The sequence below is a fragment of the Carettochelys insculpta genome, chromosome 9, assembly GCF_033958435.1.
Source record: "Carettochelys insculpta isolate YL-2023 chromosome 9, ASM3395843v1, whole genome shotgun sequence".
Classification (NCBI taxonomy): Eukaryota; Metazoa; Chordata; order Testudines; family Carettochelyidae; genus Carettochelys; species Carettochelys insculpta.
The window spans coordinates 45,955,713-45,982,021 of record NC_134145.1 but is presented as its reverse complement, the minus strand read 5'-3'; the positions used below and the strand labels follow the sequence as shown (position 1 = coordinate 45,982,021).

Below are 26,309 nucleotides of genomic sequence, written 5' to 3'. Positions count from 1 at the left end.
AATTGTGACATTAATATGATTGTTTTGAAGCATTTATTAAAATTCACTTATCTGTGTCCCTACACAATTATAACTATGTCTCCAAACACAAAATTAAATTGATAGGCGTCTTAGCTACCTTCTGAATCTACAAGCTTTATTTATCTTCAAGCCAATAAAAGTCTCACCTTTGGCTTCAGCTGCAGCAGTGACAGGCCCTTAAGAACTGAGGTATTGAACGCATCAGGTTCTCAGCTTGTCAATGCTTTGCAACACTGGGTTCTTTTCTTATGAATGTATTTTGCTACTTTTCCTTTTGGCCTCAGATATAAGAAACAAGATGAAATTGTGTAACTGTGTAAGTACAAATGGAAGGCTAGTTAGATTACAAAATGGATCATGTCAGTTTCACTTCTTTTACTCTTATCTATTCAGGTATGTACGTGTGAGTTTGTTGTAATTGTCAGTTCATGATACTTTAGGAAGCACTAACAAAACTATTGTACTTCCTTACTACAGGCACCATTCCAACAAGCACCACAAACCTCACCACTTCTGCAGACTCTCACTCTTCCTTTGGATCCAGCAATCAGTCACACAGCAGCACTGCTGCCCTTACTTCACTCACTGCTGCCACCACCACATATAAACCATCAGGTTTGCTTTATTCCTTTAGATAGCCCAGGATGTCAATAATACAGGTGCTTGAACTATTCATGGGGAAAATTGCATAGTTTGACAGTTTATCACCCTTAGTGCTCAACAAACTAATAACGTCCCTAAGCTTCACAGCTGATGCAAGACCACAGTGTTCTGTGATCAGCTCTTCCACTCATTTTTCAGGCAAAATTCCTCCTGCAGTCAATACGAATTTTGCCGTAGTATGAACTGCAGGAATTGGCGTAGTGAAGAACTGAGAAAACAAACACTGAGGCCCTGTCTAGTCTACAAAATAACTTTGAAGTTGCTTACTTCAAAATACAACTTTGAAGTAATGGTCTTCGAAGTTGAGCATTTACACATAGCCCTCTTCAAAGCTAAACTTTGAAGCAGGGCACTGCTCCATTACTTGGAATGGAGCAAGGACTTAGAAGTTGGGCTCCCTTGCTTTGAAGTTAACTTTGTAGTAGGGGAAAATGGGTATAGATGCTCTGCAGGTTATTTTGAAGTAGACCCTAACTTCCAAGTTAACTTCAAAGTTAGTTCTTTTTGCAGATGCACCCTGAGGCTGTGTCTACACTTGCATTCCTCTTTCTGAAGAGGAATGCAAATGAGGGAAATTAAAAATGCAAATGAGGTACTGGTTTGCATATCTCATGGTTCATTTGCATAATCTCTTTTCAGGAGAAAGAAAAGAAAAAGAAACAGTGTAGATGGGGCTCTTTTGAAAATAAACCTCATCTTTGAAAGATCCCTTCTTCCTATTTTGTTTGCCTCTTCAAGGAGAAAAAGTAATGAATCCTGATTATATGCCGTTTTGGGACATACATTTATTTATAGCTTCTTTCAAAGTAATGTAAAAATCATTGAACGGTCTGCTACAATGCTGATGTCAGAGCTATTTATTCCACATTAAATGCCTTTCCAGTCCTTAAGGGTAACTTGACATAAATTGATGTCCTAGAGCTTTGTCTTTTTGTCCCTCTTCATACTCTTATTTTATCATGTGTTCACTGAAAGATTACTAAGATCTGATGATGAAATGAAGGAAGAGCTATTTGCTTGCACACCACTGTCTCTCTCCAATCCACAAGTCTAGGGAGGCCTCAGTTATCTGCATGTATTATTTTTTTTCCTATCATGAGATGGATGAAAAGATACAAGGTATACTGGATGTTCAGCTGAAACTTCAAGATTCCACTAACTAATTCTAAAGAATTTGAATCAATTGAGAATCCTGGAGAGGATTTAAGTATCATTTCCTCTGAGAGTATTGTATGGTGGTTAGATCAGGGGACAGAAAGTAAGGATTCCTAAATTCTCTTCCTTGGCTTTGCCATTGACATGGAAATAGGACCCTGTGCCCACTTATGCAATGTCTATAGAAGTATTTACGAGTAGAATATGATCCTTACTGAGTTATTGAAGTTAGTTGGGACAATAGGCAGACTGATTAATTTTTGCTTTGGTTTTACATGTCAGAAAATATTAGAGACCAATTGTGACATTAATATGATTGTTTTGAAGCATTTTAAAGTTCACTTATCTCTGTCCCTACACAATTATAACCCGGTCTCCAAACACAAAATTAAATTGATAGGCATCTTAGCTACCTTCTGAATCTACAAGCTTTATTTATCTTCAAGCCAATAAAAGTCTCACCTTTGGCTTCAGCTGCAGCCGTGACAGACCCCTAAGAACTGAGGTATTGAATGCATCAGGTTCTCAGCTCATTGATGCTTTACATCACTGGTTTCTTTTCTTATGAATGTATTTTGCTATTTTTCCTTTTAACCTCAGATGTAAGATATAAAATATAAGAAACAAGATAAATTGTGTAACTGTCTAAGTATAAACAGGACAGTTTGACTAGAAAATGGATTGTCTCAGTTTCACTTCTTTTACCATTATCTTTTCAGGTGTTTACATGCAAGTTTGTTGCTGTTGTCAGTGCTTGATATGTTAGGAAGCACTAACAAAACTATTGTACTTCCCTACTACAGGCACCACCATTCCAACAAGCAGCATAAAACTCACCACTCACGCAGACTCAGAATCCTTGCTTGGATCCAGCAATCAGTCACACAGCAGCACTGCTGCCCTTACTTCACTCACTCCTGCCACCACCACAAATGAATCATCAGGTTTGCTTTATTCCTTTAGATTCCCCAGGTTGTCAATGATACAATTTCTTGAAATATACATGGGGAAATTCCATAGTTTGATTGTTTATCACCCTTTCTGCTCAACAAACTAATAATGTCCCTAACCTTCACAGCTGATGAAAGCCCACCGTGTTCTGTGATCAGCTCTAACTCTCATTTTTTCGGCAAAATTGCTCCTGCAGTCAATAGGAATTTTGCCATAGCATGAACTGCAGGAATTGGCCCAATGCAGAACTGAGAAAACAAACACTCAGGCTATGTCTACACCAGCATGACTCTTTCGAAAGAGGCATTCAAATGAAGGAAATCCAAAATGCATATTTTGCACCTCATTTGCATATTCTTCTTTTGAAAGAAGAAAAGCAGTGTGGATGTAATTCCTCCAAAACTAAACCCCATCCTCGAAAGAACCCATCTTCCTAAAAAAAGAAAAGAGGAAGAATTGTACTTTCAAAAGAGCCACATCTACACTTCTTTTCTTCTTTTGAAAGAAGCTCTTTCGAAAGAAGAATATTCAAATGAGGTGCCAGACAAGTAAATCTGTGCCTCATCTGCATTTTTGATTTCTTTCATTTGCATGCCTCTTTCAAAAGAGGAATGCTAGTGTAGATGTAGCCTCAGTGTTTAAAAAGAGGCACTACATGAATGAATGTGCTTCTATGTGAATTTGTGGTTTACATGTATTTTACTGAACATATCTTGCTTATTTAGCACATTCACTTGAGTTAAAGCTGCTCCAGGCATGGATGTTGTTTTTATTATATATTGGGATGGTGCCTAGCACAATGAGATTGTGGCTTTTGGGCGTGAATATATAAAATAATAATAATAATAATAATAATAAATAGAGTATATATAAATATACTCTAATAATAGAGTATGGTAGGTTCTGAATTCTGCACACTAGTTTAAACAGAAAATGAGTGTGTAACTTTTTCATTTTGTTACTTCCAGAGAGCATTTTCATATTTATCTGGCCTACCAGAAAAGTTAAACTTTTAAGAATATTGTACAAAATCACAATAGAATGAAAAGAAGAATCCAAATCCTATTGAAGTCAGCTGAAATATTTCCATTGAATTCACTGACTTGGGATCTGATCTGTACAATTAAAACAGGAACGTGAATATAACACAGTAAGAGAATTCAGCTTCTTCATCCCACAGTAGCACTTTACCACATATTTGCACAACCATCTTTTCTTTATCTGCAAATAAAGTGTTAAGAAGTCACAGCTGAGAATGAGAGAGAAGAAGTGGTTACTCACGTTTATAACTGTTGTTCTTTGAGATATGTTGCTCATGTCTATGCAAGTTAGGTGCATTCACGTCATGTGTATGTCTGCCAGAACATTTTATCCTAGCTGCTACTCATCAGGTTGGCTGTGGAGCCCCCTGGAAAGGTACCTGTATGGAGACCTACATATGACCCTGCTGACCTGAGAGTCCCTCAGTTCTTTCTTGCTGGCTACTCTGTGGGGAAGGAGGGTGGATATCCAATAGATATGAGCAACACATCTCAAAGAACAACAGTTACAAAGGTGAGTAACCATTTTTTCATTTGTGAGTGCTTGCGCATGTCTTTTCAAATTAGGTGATTCACAAATTAGGTAATACCCAGGATTAGGGGTCAGAGTCAACACATGGCTCACTCAAGGATGGTGGCCCCAAAGATCATATCCCATCTGGACTGCTGGACTGCAGCCTAATGTGATGTAAAATGATGTACAGAGGACCATGTTGCATCTCAACAGATTTACTGGGAGAGGCACATGAGCCAGAACAGTAGTTGAAGAGGCATGAGCTTGCGTAGAATATGCTGTAATAAGCAAAAGGGTATCCTTAGCGATGTGATGGTATATTCATATACAGGGCATGATCCAGGAAGAGAAGTGCTGCAATGAAATTAGGAGCCCTTTCATAAGATCAGCAATAGCCATAAAAAGCTGCGAGGTCTCGTGAGAAGGTTTGGTCCTTTCAACGAAGAAGGCAAGTTCCTGCTTCACATCCAGGGAAAGAAGCTGCTGTTTCTGCAGGGACCTGTGTGGTTTATGATAGAACTCAGGAAGGAAAATGTCCTGGAAAGTATGACAGCCAGAGACCACTTTGAGAAGGAAAGATGGGTGAAGAAGGAGTGGAACCTTTTCCTTATGGAACAGTGTACAGGGACTCTGACATGAGGGCCCAGGGCTCAGAGACCCTTGTGGCAGAAGTGATAGCCACAAGGAAGGTCACTTTCCAGGAGAGGAAAAGGTGGGAACACATGGCCAAAGTTTCAAAGGGGAGCCCATAAGCATTTGGAGTACTAGATTACAGTATCAGACCAGAATCAGCTGGCAGGCCAGTGGGTGAAGGCAGTTCATGCCCTGGAGAAAGTGCCCAAACTTGGGGTTTGTGAAACTAGAACACCTGCCCTCCAGTAGACAGAAGGCCAAGGTGGCCACAAGGTGGACCTTGAGGGAAGAAAAAAGTGAGACCCTGATGCTTCTGGGAAAGAAGGTAATCCAATATCTGCAGGACAGGTGTAGATACATGTATGAGATTATGCTGACAATCAGAAGTGAGTCCACTTAACCAAGTACAAGCTGTGCATGGATGGCCTGTAGCTGCTAAGGAGCAGCTGCACTTGTTCTGAGCATGACCATTCAATGGGGTTTAATCAGTGAAGCTGCCACGCTGTGAGATGAAGAGAGTGAAGGTCCTGGTGTTGATGAGTGTGGTCCTCCAAGATGAAGTCCAGAAGCAGAATGGGAGGAAACACTGAGAGCTCCATCACAATGGGGTACCAGTCCCGATGAACCCAAACTGGGACTATCAGGAGAATGTCTGCCCAGTCCCTGTGAATCTTGTGGAGCATCTTGTGCATGAAGGTAAATGGGATGAAGGTGTAGAACAGCACCAAGTTCAACAGTATGATGAATGTGTCCACTAAAAAGCTGGGAATGAGGTCCCAAAAGGAGGAAAACTGAGGACACTTGTGGTTGCTCCAGCATGAAGAAGCCCATCTGAGGAAGGCCCCACTTTTGGAAGACAAAGTGGAGGTCCTCCACGTGAAGTGACCATTCGTAAGCGAGAAAACAGCAACTGAGGCAGTCCATCAACTGGTTCTGAACCCACAGGGAAGAGGACACTCACAGTTGGATAAAGTGGGCTAGGCATGGCTCCCATAGGTCCAGAGCTTCCAAGAAGACTGGGGTGGAATGGTCACCCCCCTGACAGTTGACAAAATACATGGCTATTATATTGTTCTGTTAGAACCACGGCACAGCATCTGCAGTGGTGAGGTAGGAAGGAAAGACAAGTAAGGCAAATAGCCCAAAGTTTGCACATGTTAATGGGGAGAGATAACTCCTCCACAGACCACTTCACCTGAGTGGTGAGGTGCTCCAGGTGGGCCTCCCAGCCCAAAGCACATGCCTCTGTTACCAGAGACATAGTAGGTTGGGGTGTGTGAAAGTGGACACTGACCAGCACGTTTCAGTGATCTAGCCACCAGAGAAGAGCATCAGAGACATGATGCGGCATTGTGATGTCCATATCTATGCTGTCTTGGCTGGGCCAATATACTGATGCAAGCCATACCTGAAGGGAGCAAATGCACAGCCTGGGAAATGGAATCATGTGCTTTAATGCCACAATATAAACCAGCAGGAGGAGGCATGTCTTAGCTGTGGTGACAGGACACTTGGACATGGAATGTAGAAGGTGGATAGAAGTCTGGAACTGATGATCAGGAAGGAACACCATTGCCTGGGTGGGACTGAGTACTGCCCTGATAAGTCTATGCATTGAGTTGGGATCAACGAGGACTTTGCCAGAATGAACACGAGCACCAGCTTGTCAAGAGTTTCCCTCATGAAGGTTACTTGGGCCTCTATCTGGCGGAATGAGTGGCCTTGCAGGAGCCCAGTGTCCAGGTACAGGTAGACTTGAACACTGTTGCATCAAAGAAAGGCCACCACCATACATTTGGTGAACACTCTGGGGGCGGTGGACAGCACAAAGGTGAGGGCCATAAACTGAAAGTACAGGTGGCCCACAGTAAAGCAGATGTAATGTTGATGGGAAGGCTGGATAGTTACATGAAAATATGCATCCTTTAAATCAGGAGTGGGGGGTACCAGTGCCTATGGCAACCATATGGAACCTTATGGAAACAAAAAAATTGTTCGGTTCCCCAAGGTTCAGGATATGCTGAAGACCCCCTTTTGCCTTTGGGACTAGGAAATAATGGGAGTAGAATCCCCATCCCCCCTAACGAGAGGGGACCTCTTCCACCGCTCCCAGGTCCAGGAATGACTGAACCTCCTGGAAGAGGATCTGCTTGGGAGAGGGGTCCCTCAAAAGGAATAGGCAAGAGGGTGGATGGGAAGGTGGAGGAGGACAGAAGGGAATGGTATAGCCCAGTGAAACCATTCAGAAGACCCATTGGTCTGACGTGATGGCTGACCAGGCCGTAAAGAATGGGTAGATACTGTTGAGAAACAGAAGGGAAGGATCTGGTGGTACTCGTACTGTAGTCTCATGTACACTAACAAAATGAGCGCTTAGCCCTGTGTGAGGGCTTGGGCTGGCCCTGATTGGCCCCAGCCTGTGGATGAGAGGGCTTGTAGCAGGAACAGCAGGGTTGCCACAGAAAAAATTCAGGGTGCCCACAGGTTATAAAGGCTTGGACTGGGGCTGCAGCTTAAAGGGCTTGTACTGCATAGCCAGGGTGTGCATGCCCAAGGACATCATGATATCTGGGGAGTCTTTCAGGTTATGGAAGTGGGAGCCTCAGGGGCCTGGTGGGTGGCCGAGGGCTGAGGCTGAGGAGGACATAGAGTGCCCTGCACTTTGTGGTGCACTGAAGGCTTCCAAAACTGTCATGGGGGGCACGGAGGATCTGCCATGTCTTTTGGCAAGTGGGGGTTCACTGGGATCGAATGGTTGGGAAGGAACGAGGCCTCTTGGAAGGATGGAGGCAAAACTGATTGGGAAAGCCATGGCAGGGCCAACCCAGCAGGAGCTGTGGAAGGAGGGATGCAAAACTGAGTGGAAAAACCATGGCAGGGATGACCCAGCAGGGGCTGTGGAAGGAGGGTGGCTAGTTGTGCCAAGCCATGGCCTTGAGTACTAACGAAACTATGAAGGAGGTCAGGACTGATGAGGTGAGTGAAGAGAGACTGATGTGGAGAAGGAGACCAGCGTTGAGACTGGGACTGGAGTCGAGAATGGGACAAGCATCAAGAACAATATCCATGGCGGCATTGGTATTCCAAGCGAGACTGGTGCTATGTATGGGATCTGTGCCAAGAAAGAGACTGGTGTGTCACAGGAGATGGGCTCCATGATCAGGACCAATCCACCAAACAAGACCTGGGTGCCTAGCTAGACCTGTGAGCAGAATGGGACTTGGACACCAAGTGTGACTGGTGCTATGGAGTGCCCACACTCTCTGTGGAATGGGGCTGAGACTGCTGATCACCAGAATTGGAATGGCAAGTGGGAGAGCCCAAACTGGAGTGGTGCCAGGAAGGACACTGTCCTGAAGAGAGACAGTGCCAAGTGTCAGCATGGTAGGCAGATCATGTTGGAGATTCACAGCTGGAGCCCCCTGCCATGGGGGCCTTTGAATGGCAGCAGCCTTGAGTGGAACATGATGGAGACCAGTGCTGCAAGTCAGACCAATGATCCTGAGAATATCCAAGCTGGGACTCCAAGCAGTACCGGGACTCTGAGCAGCTAGGCTTCTATACTGGGACAGGCAAACCCATTAAGGCAAGCTTGCCCCTGGAGAAGCATTGAGGGACAGAGGCCTCAGTGTATGCCACAGAGTACATCATTCTTATAGGTCCCTGTGCTGTCTTGTACACGTCTGGCATGGCCAAAGGGCTGACGGGCACTGGTTCTCCCCTACGTGATTTAAGGAGTTTTGGGCTTAGTGCACAAGATGCCAAGGCATCAAGAGTCATGGGCCTTGGAACTTTCAAATGTTGCCTGCATTGAGGGGAATGAGGCTGATGGAGCCAGCACCCACCACTTGAAAGCCTTTGAGGCCTGTGCTGGACAAAAGGCATGGGATTATGCCAGAGGCTTCGGGGACCAAGGTGCCAAGAAAAGTCTTCTTTCAGTGCTGCCTGGGATCAAAGATGATGGGCCTCACACCAAAGCACCCAGGGTGAGAGCTTGAAATGCCAACTGCAGGACTAGCTGACAGAGATGGAAGTCATGCTCCTTGCAAGTCTGGGGCTTAAAAGTCTTGCAAATTCAGCACTTGTCAATCTGACTGGCATGACACCTGTTAACTAAAGAACAATAGTCTCAGAGAAGTAGGTCTGTCTCAAGAAAGCTCATCACATAATTTATATTGTTAGTCTTTAAGGTGTTACATGACTGCTTTTTTGTGTTGTAAGAACAAGAGCTATGCTAAAAGAACTGCTTATAAGCATTTACATAATAAAGGACTAGCAAAAAGGATACAGCCACCCAGCCAACAGCCTACACTGGTGGTAAGAAGCAACTGAGGTGTGGACAGGTCAGCAGGGTCATATATAGGGCTCTGCACCAGTGCCTCCCCAGTGGGCTCCACAGCTGACCTGATGGGTAGCAGCTTGGGTAAAGCTTTACAACAGTCATGCACATAGCACATGTACACTTAACTTGAAGAGATATGAGAAAGCACTCAAAGAAGAAGGCAGTAACACTATGGTTGAAGCAAGAGAAACACTATAGGGAGACTAAAATCTTAGGCTAGAGCAACAAGAGGTAACAGTGTGCTTTCGGGAATGCAAAAGATGCAAAATAGATAATATTGTTGGATAAAAGTGGAACCAATGTGCCAAATCACTAGAATTTTAAAAAAATAATAGCAGTCAGGTTAGAAGGTATGGTTTATTGTTAGCTTAAATGTGGTTTATCTGTTTTTCTTTTCTGTGAGACAATAATGACATCCAATTGTACTTTAGGTATATATGGTGTATGTTACATACAAGTATTTCAAGACGTGAATTTTAGCTTCCATTTCCCTAATCAAGGAGAAAAAGTAATGAATCCTGATTATATGCCATTTTGGGACATACATTTATTTATAGCTTCTTTCAGAGTAATGTAAAAATCATTGAACAGTCTGTTTTTATGCTAATGTCAGAGCTATTTATTCCACATTAAATACCTTAAAAGTCCTTAAGGGTACCTTGACATAGATTGATGCCCTAGAGTTTTATCTTTTTGTCCCTCTTCATCCTCTTATTTTATCATGTGTTCACTGAAAGATTACTAAGATCCCATTCTGAAATGAAAGAAGATCTGTTTGCTTGCACACAACTATCTCCCTCCAATCCACAATTCTAGAAAGGCCTCATTCATCCACATACATTATTTTTTTCCTATCATGAGATGGATCAAAATATACAAGGCATACTGGATGTTCATCTGAAACTTCAAGATCCCACCAGATAATTCTAAAGAATTTGAATCAATTGAGAATCCTGGAGATTTTTTATGTGACATTTTCTCTGAGAGTATTATGTGGTGGTTAGATCAGGGGACGGAGAGTAAGGATTCCTAAATTCTCTTCCTTGGCTTGCCATTGACATGGAAATAGCACCCTGTGCCCACCAATACAATATCTATAGAAGTATTTACCAATAGAATATGATCCTAACTGAGTTGGGACAATAGACTCATTCCTTTTTACTTTGGTTTTACCTGTAAGAAAATACTGGAGATTAATTGTGACATTAATATGATTGTTTTGAAGCATTTACTAAAATTCACTTCTCTTTCTCTGCACACTGATGACAATTTCACCAAACACAAAACTAAATTTATAGTTATCTCAGCTATCTCCTAAATCAACCAGCTTTATTTATCTTGAAGCCAATGAAAGCCTCACCTTTGGCTTCAGCTGTAGCAGTGACAGACCCCTAAGAACTGAGGTACTGAACACATCAGGTTCTCAGGTCGTCAATGCTTTGCACTGCTGGTTTCTTCTCTTATGACTGTATTTTGCTACTTTTCCTTTTGGCATTAGATATAAGATATTAGATATAAGAAACCAAATGAAATTGTGGAACTGTGTAATTATAAACCGAAGGACAGTTTGACTAGAAAATGGATTGTCTCAGTTTCACTTCTTTTACCATTATCTTTTCAGGTGTTTACATGCAAGTTCGTTGCTATTGCCAGTGCTTGATATGTTAGGAAGCACTAACAAAGCTATTGTACTTCCCTACTACAGGCACCATTCCAACAAGCAGCACAAACCTCACCACTCACGCAGACTCAGAATCCTTGCTTGGATCCAGCAATCAGTCACACAGCAGCACTGCTGCCCTTACTTCACTCACTCCTGCCACCACCACAAATGAATCATCAGGTTTGCTTTATTCCTTTAGATTCCCCAGGTTATCAATGATACAACTGCTTGAACTATACATGGGGAAAATTGTGTAGTTTGGCGGTTTATCACCCTTTCTGCTCAACAAACTAATAATGTCCCTAAGCTTCACAGCTGATGAAAGACCACAAAGTGTTCTGTGTTTTATTTCCAGAATATGAACTCTGATGGTCAGGTCCTATACTCATTATTCAGGCACTGGATAATAGCAAGTGTGAACTAGCAAACACATTCCACAGAGACCTGTGCTTACACCGTCATGCTAATCATGGTTGTAAACATAGGCTGTGTCTACACTACGAAATTAAATCAAATTTTAATACATTTGACTTCGTAACCTTGATCTTATTATCTCATAGTTAATTGTCTACAAATGTTCCAGGAATCAACTTATCTTTTCTCTGTGTCGATTTACTGCATCTCCAGTGCCTGATCCAAGCTCGACTACACGAGCAGTGCTTTGTGGGGATTTATCCCACAGTGCCTTAGCCCTGTTCCATTCTGGGGGTGGGGGGGTTTGTACAACTGGACTGTGGGGAAAAAAATTGCCACAGTTGCTTGTGGGTGTTTGATGTCAGTATCCCTGAATGCAAAACATTCTCCCATAATTCAGAGCAGCCACTGACTGCACAAAAAACAAATTGGAAATTGCACCATTTTCTCCTAAACAGCGCTCACACATGTGTGGATCCTCTAATGCTTCTAGTCATTGCACAGACCATTATGGCAACTTCGCGAAATGTCAGGCAGTTTTTCTTTCAGTTAAAAAGGCACTGGGCTGAGATGACGGCGGAGGGTGACGATGAGGATGTTGAAGAGGAAATCACTCAACTGTGGGCCAAGAACTCAGAATTGCTGGTCACCGTGGATGGACTCATGAAACTAGCACACACTGGTGGGACCACATTATTTTGTAGTCCTGGAATGACCAACAGTGGGTGCAGAATTTTCATATGCACAAAGTCCACTTTTATGGAACTTTGTGATTTGGTGGCCCACACATTGAAGTGCAGCAATACAAGAATGAGACCAGCTTTAACGGTTCACAAGCAAGTGAAAATCACTCTATGGAAGTTTGCAACTCCCAACAGTTACCAGTCAGTGGCAAATCAATTGCAGGTGGGCAGATCTGCAGTGGGTTCCACGGTGGTTCAGGTAGCCAGTGCAATCTGTCAGCATTGCCTGAGGAAGACCATGACCCTGGGAGATGTACAGGTCATAGCGGATGGATTTGCTGCCATGGGGCTTCCTAACTGCAGTGGGGCAATAGATGGCCCCTACATCCCCATCACAGCTCCAGACCACTGGGCCTTGAGTATATAAACAGAAAGGGATCCTTTTTGATGGTGTTGCAGGAGTTGGTAGATAACAAAGGTCGTTTCTGCAACATCAACATGGGAGGTTGGGGAAGGCTCACAATGTGCACCTCTTCAGAAATTTTGACTCTACAAAAAGCTCCTGGATGGGACTTTTTTCCCAGACTGGAAAATCAAGAATGGTGACCTGTAGATGCCTATAGTAATAGTGGGTGACCCTGCTTACTCTCTGCTTTCTTGCCTCATGAAGCCGTACACAGGCTTCCTGGACCGCAGCAAGGAACAGTTCAATTTCAGACTCAGCAAGTGCAGAGTGGCGGCAGAATGCACCTTTGGACATTTAAAAGTGAGGCTCAGGTGCCTATTGACCTGTTTAGACCGTTGAGAAAATAATGTACTCACCATGGTTGCAGTGTGCTATATTTTGCATAAGTGTTCTGAATCCAGGCGGGAGAACTTCACAAGTGCTTGGAGTGCAGAGGCTGATGCCATGAGCAGGGCTTATTCGCAGCTGCCTACAAGGGCATTCTCCAATACCAATATGGAGGCAGCAGCAATCAGGGAGGCATTGAAAGTTAGTTTCATGAATGATCTGCCAGCCATATCATTGCACTGTTGTAATACCACCCTCACTCCCCAAAATGATTTATGTACCTCACTAAATGTAAACCAATAAATCAGACCATGGCTTTCACAGAAAGAATACTTTTATTCTTTCCTCTTTATTCTTTTGGGCGGGGGGAGAGTTAAGATGCAGGAAAAATAACGGACATAAAGGGAGAGTTATTTTCACAAAAAGAATGTTTATATTTTGGCGGGTGGAAAGGGTAATTTTTTTTTCACTGAGGTGAACGCAAGCATGAAATAAGACTGGCTTGGCCCTCTGGGCATTGCCTGTGGAGTCTCATCAGCACCATCAACTTTTGCAATCACCACTTCTACCTAGGTCCCTCTGCCATGAGTTCTCTGCAGACCCTGGCATAGCAGCAGGCAGATGTGCTATTAGCCCTCTCCACCACTGCCCAGGTCCCTCTGCTGTGAGTTTTCTGCAGATTTTGGCATAGCCAGGGGCAGCTGTGCTATCAGCCCTGAACACCCCCATGAGTCTCTGCAATGATTTGTGCACCCCACCACATATGGGTACCAATAAATCACACTATGGTTGTCATCAAAAGAATATGTTTATTTGGCGGGAGGAAGGGGAGGTGGTTAAGCAGCAGGGAAAAGAAGAGGTGTCTAGGGAGGTGGAATAACTTTTTGCAGTGGATCTTGAGGGTGGAGTAGGAAACTGTCTTTGCCCTCCTTTCCCACCTTTGGGGACCGCAATGATGTGGGGCAGGTGACCTGGATTCAGGGGAGTCCAGGCAGCAGGGAGCAGAGCCCATGGTGCTGTGTAGAGAGTCCCTCTGCAGCTCCAGCATAGAGCACAGGACCTCAGTTTGGTCCATCACAGCTGTTATGAGGCTTGCTGCGTCCTCTCTCAGGTGCACCGATTGCTCTCTCCTGAACTCCAGGACAGTCAGCCACCACTGTACTGTGTTCCTGTTGCTGGCAGCAGTTGCTGTTTCATCCTGCTCCAGGTGCTGCAGGGTAAGATCCTGCTTGCACCTTTTGCACTTCCTTACCCTGTCTCCCACACCGTGGATGCCTGATGGACATTGAAGGTCAAAATTGAGATACAATTCAGACAAAACACTTACCCCTAGAACGAATGGGTCTCTGTCTTTACAATCAGTGAAAGTTTCTTCTTTCAAGCCTCTTTCGGCTTCTTAAGGATGACAAGGATTCAAACTCTGCATTGCACAAGCCATCACTTATCCAGACCATTTCATTGTGGACTTGGTAAGCTATTGTCCACTTTGCTAGTGTTGGGGATGGGAGTAGGGGGTGCAAAGCAGGGGAAGCCAGCTGGTCTCCAGGAGCAGGAGAAAAAGTTTCTTCAGCCATTCACTGGAGCAATCCTCCGCAAGGAAAACCCACCTGTGCTGGACATGCCAGTGTGTTGGAGCAGAGTTTGCAGAGCCCAGCAGCCATGTGGCAAGGGGGAAGGGTTCAATTCCAGTTGCATATACAAGTGGGTGGGGAGGGATGCCTGTAGGTGCAAAGAAATGCATGGGGAAGTTTTCCAGCTGCATGTCAGGACCCAAACATGTTCAAGCCAGCAGCATGGTGGGAGGGGAGAAGGACAAGGGGAGCCTGCCAGCCACATGGAAGGGGAGGAAGACAGAGTGCCCACTAGCCATATGATATAGCAATGTGGTCTAGGGAAACGTAAAAGAGCAGGGAGCATTGCAAAAAAATCCAATCCAAATTCTCGTGCTTCTTTAGGTTGTCAAAGACGACATCACCCCTCCTAAGAATAACAGATAGCGAAAAAGAAGAAATGCTCATCCTGTGTGAGCACAAGCCTGGAAAATTTGCCAAAATGCTGCGTGACACCATGATACCAGATCGCTATCTTGTTGCCTGGCATGGCAAGGTGTGCTACCGTGGAAGCTGCAATAAGTCAGGTCTGCCCAAAAACCTCCTGCAAAAAATACAAGAGTACCTGGATGAGGCCTTCCTGGAGATCTCCAAAGAGGATAAGTGCTCCATCCCAGAAATATTAACATGCTGTTCTGAGGGGTATAGATCCATAGAAAATCTATACCCATACCTATACCCAGCCACAGCCTGCTTTAGCATTCAGAAAAAAATAGTCACCAGAACAGCTGCGCCCCAACGGTCCAGGGATCTGCAGAGAGGGAACTGGTGTAGAGGGGCTGACTTGAGGTTGAAGATGAAGAACTCCAGGCTGTTGGGAACAGCTTCCCTGGACCCTTGCTGGTTGCCTCTGTCCTCCTCTCCATTGGTCTCTTCCTCCTGCCCCCCCACCAGGCTCAGCTCCTCTCAGCTCACCCCCGACTGTCAAACAGGGCCTTCTGAAGAGTCTCAATTAAGATTGGTCAACATTGTTGGATCCTTCCCAAGAATCATGTCCAGCTGTTCATAACACCAACACATCTTTGGAGATGACCAGGACTGCCCATTGGCTTCCCAAACTTTGTGATAGGCATGCCGGAATTGTTTCACCTTCAACTGACATTGCTGAGACTCCCTGGAGTAACCTCTGTCAATCGTCCCATGCAAAATCTTTTTATATATGTTCACATTTCACTTAGACACTCAAAGTCTGCTCACCACTGACTCTTCTCCCCAGACAGCAAGAAGGTCCATAATCTCCTGATGTGTCCACGCTGATGCTCTCTTGTGACCCTGAGAACTCAGATCATGAACCTGAGTGCTCATGATGTAAAGAGACGGTCACTGATGCAATGTGGTGTGATGCGATGACTACCGATGCAATTCATTGCAATGTGATGGCTACCAATGCGATGTGATGGCTACCAGAGCAATGTCTAAAAGAAACTCAGGCTTACTGGTGATGAATTGAAATTTGTGGACTTCTTGTTACCAACTTACTGCACATCTGGAGAGCAGTGGAAATGGAAGTGGCAAAAGTGGACAAGCATGGAGCAATGTGGGATACATATGGGACACCTCTGGAGGCTAATAAAGTCGATTAAAAGACATGGTGTTTCCACACTAACCTTAATTCGAACTTTTAAATTTGAAAATGACACTACATCGAGTTGCTTGTCACGTTGTTACTATATCAGCTTTAGCGCTCCCTAAAATCAACCTAATGGTATTTACAGCGAAGACAGTGACGTTGTAAAATTGAGCTAACTGCCTTAAATTCAAAGGTATCATGTAGTGTAGACATTACCTATGTTTCCTAAGGTTTGTAGAACTGAGCTTAATGGTTACTAAGAGAAGAGCTGTGTTCACAGAATCAGACAAAGCCTGCAGTCCTTATTCAGGCAGAGCTTCTTTTGACTTCATTATGCCTAAATAATATTCACAGACATTGGCACAAATATTTGTGATCTGATTGACATATGAAAAAGTCCCAATATTGTTAATTCTAGTTCAAGATTTTTGTTTTATTCCTTAATGGAAATACTAGCATAGTCTTACTTGTGGCTTTGTTCAAACTTTTGTTAAGAAAATCACAGGAAGAAAGCACATAGTCCAAGACATTTATTATATGTCTGTATGAAACAATGAACTTACCATCTAACACTAATTTGTTCTATTCTTGCAGATGCTTCCAGTACGACACCCTTGCACGCCACCACCTCACCATCTGTGAGCCATGCTTCAAACAGCACTCAAACAGACATTTCTCAGCCTTCCTCAAACACCACTTCGACTACTTCCACTCTCACAACAGGTGACAAACCTGCACACAATTCTGGCAATGCTAACACTGCATGCATGGGAAATGTATTACAATGTGGGCACTGAAGTGGCTTTAAGTATTATTTTTAAACCTAACAATTGATTTATTCTACAGATGCAACAGCAGGAAATTGCATTAAACTAAAATATCTTAGGACGCTGATTACTGCTAGTGCAAAAGTTAATTTATGTTAATGAAGCCAGATTCACTTCCTGTCAGCAAATGAAAAATGAACCATGTTTTCTAAGCAGTAATATAGATTAAGGTTAAACCATGAACTTCTCATGTACACAAATCTCCCATGGACATCCATAGAAGCTTTGCCCAACCTAAAGAAGGAGTGCAGGATCAGATCTGTGGGTTTGTTTTCTGATTTTAGATGACATACATGTTGTTTCACTAAATAACTAATCTCTTGGAATTTAGGCATGTAAGTAACGATTCAGATAAGGAGTAGCATTATAGTCAGTTGAACTAATCATATAAATTATTAATGTTCTTGGATAAATTGCATACAAGAATTTGAACAGAGTTGTCTGGGGAGTTCTTCATATCATTTACATTAATTTTTAAGGAGCCTTGTATATTGGGAAAGTTTCAGTACAGTTGAAGAAAGTCAGTACTGTGAGAAAGGTAAATGGGATAACCCTAGGTAAAAACAAGCTACCTAACTTGACATCAATCCCCAGCAAGTTATTGGAATACAGGTTTAAATTAATAAAAAGTTCAAATATAGAGATCTAAATAATGCCAATCACAATGATTTCAAAGAAGGTAAGTCCTGTTAACTTAATAGTTATTTGCCAGGATTACAAGTTAGGCAGATAAAGCAATTGTTCTGATAAAAAACAGTTGGATGTTTTAAAATGTTTGAGTTAGTACTGATCAACACTCTGCTTAAAAAAGCTTTATCACTATATAAAATCAGTAAAGAAGATGTTAAATGATTTAAAAGCTGATTAAATGGTAGCTCAGCAAACATTATTGTTAGTGGGGAATTATCAGCTAGAGAGGGCATTTATAATTGGGTCTAGCAAGGGTCAATTCTGTCTCCTGTGAAAGGTAGCCTTTTTATCACAGATCTGAAAGAAATGTGTAAACCTTGCTGATAAAGTTTAAATTTAACTAAAGATTTGTGGGGTAGTGAATAAGCACAAGAACAGCTCATCAATGCAAGCAGTTTAGATTGGTTTGTACCAATGGAATAATATGCAAATACAAGGCTGTATTAGAATAGGGAGAGGGGGTAGAATATATGCTGTAGTTAGAAGAATGGGAGACTCTATTCTGGAAATCAATGAATCAGAGAAAGACTTTGCGTCATTTTAGAAAATAACTGAGCATGTTGGTTGGGGCAATGCTTTTTTTGTAAGAAGAGAAAGAGGAGCTGATGCTCAGCTGGCTCCCCACCCCACCCCCCCAGTCAGACCCTCTGCAGTTCCTGTGGCTGGGGCTGCTGATAGGGCTCTGTGCCCCACCTGGCACTCCACTGCAGGACCGTTAGGGACTCCTATGCCTCAGCCAGGTCCCCCGGGCTGCAGCTGCCAGTGGGGCTCTGTGCCCTGGCTTGCTCCCTGCCCCAGAGCTCCCCCACCCCTAGCTGGGTTCCCAAGGTTGGGGCTGCTGGCAGGGTTCCATGCCCTGTCTGGCTCCCAGCCCTGGGGCTTCTGGTCTTCCAGGGCTGTAGCTGCTGGCTGGGCTCCTTGCCCTGGCTGACTCTCAGCTGCAGGGCTGGTGGGGTACCACCCGGCTGGAGATCCCATGGCTGGGGCTGCCAATGTGCCAGTACTCTGTACTGGCATGTACTGGCACGAAAAAAAGCCCTGGTTAGGGGTGCGGGACAGCTTCCATACAAGGAGAGATTAAAAAGACTGGGACTGGTCAGATGAGAACATAGATGACTAAGGAGGAATACAAAAGAGGTCTATAAAATTTTAACTAGTGAGAAGAAAGTGAATAAAGAAGTAATATTTAGTCATTCACATAACACAGGAACCATGGGGCCACCAAATGACATTAATAGCCAGGAAGTTTAAAACAAATGTAAGGAAGTACTTTTCATACAAAACACAATCAGCCTGTGGTACTCATTGCCAGGGATGTTGAGAAGGCCAGAATGGTTGAAAAAGAATGAATAAGTTTATGGAGAATAGGTCTGCTGATGGCAAAAACTAAAATGATCAAATACCTAAGAGGTGCAACCCCATGTTCTAGTTTTCAAGTAGAGCTTGTGGAGACAATTTTGACTAACCTTTTTTTTTTTCATTTCAAATATACCATCTTGTCAAAATTGTTATCTAGCTGTATAGGTTTAAAAATTGTTAGGAAGATTTCTCAAGTGCAAGCTGAAATTTTGGTGGATGGGAGGGGAAGAGAGATACTGTACTCAGGGTGACTATTAGGGAGGTGGTTAGGGTGGTTGCCAAGGGAATGCACTATACATGTTTAAATCTCTGGCCCAAATCATGCTGAGCAGTCTCAGACCTGGCTTGCTCACCTTCTAGGGAAGTGCCCTAATCATTAGCCAAGACAACCCCATGAGCCTGTCTCCCAGATTATTTTATTATATATAGAAAGTGGAACTGCTTCAGTGGGAGAGATTGAGAATGACTTAGTAACAGTGGCTGTTCTGGGATGGGCTAGTGGAAAAATGTGTATGCTTGTGGCTGTGTCTATATTACAGCAATCCTTCGAAAGAAGAGATCTTCTGAAAAAAACTTCCCTACTTACCATGACACTCTACTTACCATGTTCATTTCAAAGTTGGGAGCTAGTGTAGACACCACCATAGTCTAATTCGGTGATTTTCAACCTGGGGTCTGTATATGCCTGTTGTAGAAATAAAGTTGAGCCATCTGTAATGAGTAGTATGATTTGTAATGTATTTATTATAAAATTTATAATATCTAATGGAATTGGTTAAAATTGTGGGAATTATTGCAGAAATTGCAACGGATTTTCTTCTCTGTTTCTCTGATATTCCTGAAGATCTACTAAATACAAATATCTGCATAGACTGTTCCAGATTTTTGCACGTTATCAATCACTGTCCTCTGTAACTGAATGTATGAAGCTGTGTATGATATTCATTTATTTTTCTCCTTTTCTTTTACAGAAAATGCTACCACGACACTTCTCAAAAGTTGTGGTAAGTTATGTTTAATAAAAGTGAAATTAAACTTTTTAAATGAGAAGCACTCTGTTCTTCACTTGGATCAGCTAAATGTTCAGATAAACCAAATCATCTCCTGTCTTGCTGGTTTTTTTTTTTAAATTTCCTTACTATTTTAGAATAGCTGTTTTAAACTTCTTCAAAGTTTCTTTCTGCTGTCCATTTCCTACTCTGCTGGGGCATCCTACCAAGCTGCTGATATTAATCATACACCACTACTGTTATAGAGTTTGTCTAAAGGAGAAAAATGTCTGGTTTTATACAATACCAAGAGACTCTAAGGTTCTTTTTTTCTATAATAATCTCTTTTTACACAAAAAGTGAAAGAAAATAAATGCAATTTTTAGTGGCTAATCGCTAACTGAATCTAGACAATTCCCCACAATTCATAGGTGGGGGTCAAAATCTAATTACTTGGTAGAAAGTTTGGAATGTATAGTATTTTTGAAGTTATTAATTGGTTTGTAACAGTACATTTTCAAAAGACTGTGTTTGTTTCTTTCTTCATATACCAGGGTAGTAGAAATATACATTTCTAAGGCTGCATCTACACTATGAGATAAATTCGAATTTATCTGGAATTCTGGAATTTATAAGTTTGAATTTGACCATCCTCACTTCCCATGTGCTCCCCACAAAGTGGAGTCACTGCTGCCACACACAAATTGACTAACAACAAATATGGCAGTAGTGCATTTTGGGAAGCTGTCCCACAGTTCCCTCATCCCTGTAGCATTCTGGGTATGCTCACTTCATCTTTCTATATTGCATTTTCCTCATTCCCTTCCTGATCCCTGAGAATAATGCAAGGACCCTGAGTATTAGAGGATAGGAAAGAGTAGGAAAAAAGAATTGTTGCTTTCCCCCCACATTACATTACATACATGGGTGCAGTGACTATATTCTCAACTGGCCATCCGCTTGCCCCATGTCCCATTATTGCATGCATGTGATCCCTGAAGATAATGCAGGGGCCCAGACTGTTTCTTAAAGTGAGAAGAAAAAGGATAAGAAAGTATAGGGAAAAAGAATGTTTGGTTTCCCCCTTCACTACATTGGTGTTGGAAAGGGTCTTTGGCTTTCCAGTGCACTATAAGGTTTCCATGCAACAACTGTGTTCTCCACTGGCCATCCACTGGTCCCACATCCCATCGGTGCATGCATGGGATCCCTGAAAATAATGCAGGGGCCTGGACTGTTTTTAAAGTGAGAAGGAGGATAGAACAGTCTAGCAAAAAAGAATTTTTGGTTTGCTGACACATTATATTGCCCACACGGGTGCAACAACTGCATTCTCAACTGACCATCCACTTAGTGTTCCACTTCCCATCATTTCATGCATATGATCCCTGAAAATAATAAAGGGCCCAGACTGTGTTTGAAAATGAGAAGAAAGAGGATAGAGAAGTGTAGGAAGAAAGAATTTTTGGTTTCCACCATTCAATATGTTGGTATTGGAAAGGCTTCCATGCAACAACTGTGTTCTCAACTGGCCATCCACTGAATATCCCAGCTCTCATCAGTGCATATGATCCCTGATAATAATGCAGGGGCCTGAAATGTTTTGTAAAGTGAGAAGGAGGAGGATAGAAAAGTCTAGGAAAAAAGAATTTTTGGTTTCCCATCCCATTACATTGCCCACAAGAGTGCAACCAACTATGTTTTCAATTAGCCATCTGCTGAGCATACCATCTCCCATCATTGCATGCATGTGATCCCTGAAAATAATGCAGTTTCCAAGACTGTTTTTAAAGTGAGAAGAAAGAGGATAGAAAAGTGAGGAAAAATGAATTTTTGGTTTCCCCCCAGCAACAGCAAGCCCCAGTAATGGTGAAGGGGGGTGGGATGCAGTGGGGGGCCAGTTGAAGTGATCCTTCCCCATGGCAGCAGCCAAACCCTGAATTTCTTAGCCGCTGGGGGAGACTTTTTCCCCAGTGTCAGCAAGCCCCTTAGCTGCCAGGAGAGAATTTCCCCAGTGGCAGCAACAAGCCGTTTAGCTGCCATGGGGAAGACATTTCCCTGGAGGCAGCACCAAGCCCTTTAGCCAGCAGGGGAGACTTTTCCCCAGGAGCAGTAAGCCAAGATATGGGCCAAAGGGTAGGGGGTTGAGCAGGGAGTCAATTGAGATGGTCCTTCCCTGGCAGTGGCAAGCCTTTTAGCTGCTGGGGGAGACTTTTCCTCCATGGCAGCAAGCCCTAGTATGGGCTGGGGTAGAGGGGTTCAGTAGGGGGGCCAGCTGAAGTGGTGCTTCCCCAAGCCACAGCAAAGCCCCCAGTATCTTAACCGCCAGGGGGAGACTTCCCCATGGCAGCAGCAAAGCTCATAATAGAGCTTTCCCATCCTTGGAGCACTAAACGTGTGATTGGCAGCCTTATCAGCACCAAATGGCAGACATATCCTTTTAATGGGTTGGGTTGAGTTGGGGCCACCCATGTGATCTGGCTGAGCATGGGAAAGACCCAGACTGTGTAGCACCTGTGCAGGAGGGAAGGAGGTTCGCACACAAATGTAAACTGCTGAGAAGTTTCTTGGCATGTTATGCAAACACGACTCCCAGCAAGCCTTGTTGACACTTGACATGGTGGAGCAGTGGTTGGCACAAGGTAGTGCAGAAAAAATTAAGTACAGAGACAGAGCCACACGCTCCCTGCCGAGGCTATTTGAATGAGTAGATGCACTCACAGAGCTAATAGCAAAGAAAGACAGATAGACATTTCTCAGGCTGTCATACTAACACGAGCCCACAGCTAAAGGCTCACTGCTCCCACTTGGAAATTCATGCTCTTCCTGTTACTGGAGAGCTACAGCCAGAGCAGAGCACTGAGAGGGGCATTATGGGTTATGTACGGGAGATCTCTGGAGGATAATAAATTTGTTATTAAAATGTGGTACTTCCATACTTGCCTTTTATTAAACTTCTGAATTCAAGCTTGATGCTATATCCCTCAGGTAACTGCAATTTTGTAATCTCGAGATTAGTGCACTCTAAATCGAGCTAATGGTCTTTACAGTGAAGACAGTCATGTGGTACTATCGAGCTAACTGAATTAAATTCCAATTTATCTCGTAGCACAGAGGCAGCCTAAGTTCCATACTCCAAAACAGATCAGGACAGGACAAAACAGGGCTAGATCAAAAAACGAAAATCTTTCAGCAGGGAATTTCAACATTTTAACACTATGTTTCTTTCAGATTGGGAATGAAAAGTTAAAATATTGAAACTTTTTCAGAATGAAAAGCTACAAAACATTTTAAATCAAGCATTGAGAAAAGAAAAATACGAATTGCTTTGATTCAAACAAAATTAGTCAGTGGTGTTTCAAATTTGAATTAGTGTTGCAAAATGTGAATTCAAAAGAAATTTTGATTCTTCCAACTGGAAAATTGAAAACAAAATCGTTACATTTTTCCATGGACATTTTCTATTTTGACAAAACGACATTTTCTGACAGGAAAACTTTTTGTTTAAAAAAAATTCAACCAGGTTTTAATATTCATTTTGGAGTCTTTAAAGCACAGGATATGCTGTGGAGTGTGGTACAGTGTTGGATCAGTAACCCTCTACCTGAAGGATAAGAAAAAGTAAGAAATATTTTTGTAAATCCATTTTTCCGATTTTCTCTCCTTTTAGAAGAAGATGTTCATTTTAATACAACATATAACTACAGCAATACAGGAGTGACTGCACAGATGAACTTTTATGGGAAAGATGGCACACCTAATACTGCCTGCAATGGGACATCTGAAGTGAAAATAGAAAACCAATCTCTTAAAAACCTTATGGAATGTAAGAACTACAGCATTACAATTAAATGTCATGAGTGCCTCCCATTTCAAAAAGTAATTCATGTCCCACCGGGTAAGTACAATATTTTGTTCAATATGAGATTTTGTTTAGCAAACATTGTATAATGTGTTTCGTTGTTCTTGCTGTACAGCTTCACAAATCTGTTGATTGACAGGGTGGATTCCACGTGTTATTTGGGGCTACAAATTCCTCTCTCTTATACCCTGAGACTATGGTTACACTAGTGAGTTTTGCCGGCAAAACCCTGGTTTTGTCAACCAAACTCGAGGAGAATGCACAAATAAAATGCACTTTCTTGACAATATCTGGACAAGACACAGCACTTTTGCCGGCAGCGGTTTGCCTCAAAGCTTTGAGGCATAATGCTGCTGTCGACAGATTCTGATGACAAAAAGGCTGTGTGGCCATTCTGTGGGGGAAGCCTTCTCTCAACAGATAGGGCATCCACAACAATGGGCAGCCCTATCTGCTATGCTTTCAGGTGCCTGCTTTGTCGAGAGAGCCGGCAGGCAGTTCAGCTTCTTTGTCCTCAGAGGTGAGAGGTCTCCTGATCGGCTTTTGAGTCGGGTCGCACTCTGTCAATAGAAGTTTTGTCAGGAAATCTCTTCCGACATTGACTGTTGTCTACAGATCACTGCAGTGTAATCATAGCCTTAGACTTCTGTGTCTAGATTTTAGTATTACTAATGTTTTGATCTTTCTATATCCATTTAATGAAAATTATAATAGTGTTACAACATACATGCTCAGAGAATGAATATTATATTATATATGAAGTTTGAAAAATTGACTCCAACACTTTAAATATTATCTTATTTTAAAAATTACACAGGTTTTAAATATTTTTTGCATAAGATATATGACATGGAGACAGATGATCAAGAAATTGGACTCTGTAATTATATTTTCAGGGACAAATGTGTATTTAACTTTTTCTTACTTAAATTCTTTCCACCTGAATAAAATTTGTTTTCCAGACTGGTGTTTTACAGAGGAAGTGATGCGAGTGGCATGTATTTTTTAATGTAATATTCTATATTCCATTATATAGCTTGCCAAATGATACCCATTTCTCTCTAGGCTCATAATGCAGGAAGATGAAACATTGTTTAGTGACAAGATATGGTGGGGGGAAGATGTGGTGACACACTCTTCAGATTTACAATACTTAATAGACATGAGTTTGAAAAGATGACTTCCAGACTTGCGCCCACAACTTATAAAACACTTTTAAATCAGTTCCAATGGTACAGAGTTACCTGAAGTGGAAGCAAGGAATGGAAGCTTCTTCAAGGAGCGTCCTGGTGAGTGCTCCACTTACAGCACTTTGTGCTTGCAGCTGTAAGTTTTTGCAGCAGTGTCCTGGTGTGGCACACATGGTATGCATCTTCCGGATCTGCAAACCGTTACCTGCCACTTGCCAGCAACTGTCCCTCAGTTCCTTCTCTACCGCCCTTGGCTAAGGTCAGAACTCCAGTATCTGTCTATTTTCCTCTAAGAATAATTAGTTTAGTAAAGTAAGTTAGTCCTACGTTAACAGTCACAACAGACGCACTGCTACAGGGCTGGGGATTCCACACAGGACAATGGACAATACAAAGATGCTGGTCCCCAAGGGAGGCAATCCTACATATGAATGTCCCAGAACTAAGGTTGCTCAGGAAGGCATATGGACACTTCCTCCTATTCATCGGCAATAAGTCAGTCAAAATATTAATGGACAATACAACTGCCATGCATTACATAAAGTGTCAGACAGAGCACATGCATACCAATTATGCACAGAAGCTATCCGTCTCTGGGACTCGTGCATAGCAAACAGTACATGTAACTTGGCTACCTTTCTCCAAGGCAAACAGAATATGATTGCTGACAAGCTCAGCAGGCATTTCCATCACAGCAACAACCGGAAATTAGAGCTGCAGATAGCAAATAACATTATTTCAAACCAGGGATCCCCACTATAGATTTATTTGGTATGGACAGCAACACAAAATGCCTCAAACACTGCTCTCAAACAGGCCCTGGGGAAGATCTCCCTGGGGAACATGTTTGCAATCACACAGAACACATATGCTTTACCCCTAATTCCCATAATGTAGAGAGTGGTATGCAAAATAGGGCATGATAAGGGTTATCCTTATATCTCTGGCATGGCCCAGACAATCCTGATACCCATATCTGAAACAGATATCCCCAGTTCTGTTCCTCAGTCTCCCACGGACTTTTCACCTCTTAACTCAGGACAGGGGGAGAAAAGACACTTCACCCACACATCAAGATCCTGTACCTCCAGGTGTGGCTTCTTCAGGGTTGACAACTGTAGAACTACAACGTTCAAAAGAAGTACAATCAATCCTCATGAATAGCTACAACCCAAGCACCAGAAAGACATATGACCAAAAATGGCATGGATTTCATATGTGGTATACAAATCATGCACTATTGCCACACTCAGCACTATTACCAGAACTTCTTGATTACATAGTGCACCTTAAACATAAGGGCCTCAAGAACACGTCCATAAGGGTACACTTAGCATCAA

General features: G+C 42.7%; 1 protein-coding gene across 1 annotated transcript in view; it reads left to right on the top strand.

Annotated features, from left to right (window-relative positions):
• The window catches only part of PTPRC (protein tyrosine phosphatase receptor type C), a 181,575-nt gene that overhangs the window by 69,644 nt on the left and 85,622 nt on the right, over positions 1-26,309 (top strand). The window contains exons 4-9 of the mRNA XM_075002512.1: positions 499-636; positions 2,643-2,783; positions 11,025-11,162; positions 16,647-16,775; positions 19,900-19,932; positions 23,588-23,815. Of these exons, the coding sequence (XP_074858613.1) occupies positions 499-636; positions 2,643-2,783; positions 11,025-11,162; positions 16,647-16,775; positions 19,900-19,932; positions 23,588-23,815 (807 nt within the window). The remainder of the gene's footprint in view (positions 1-498; positions 637-2,642; positions 2,784-11,024; positions 11,163-16,646; positions 16,776-19,899; positions 19,933-23,587; positions 23,816-26,309) is intronic.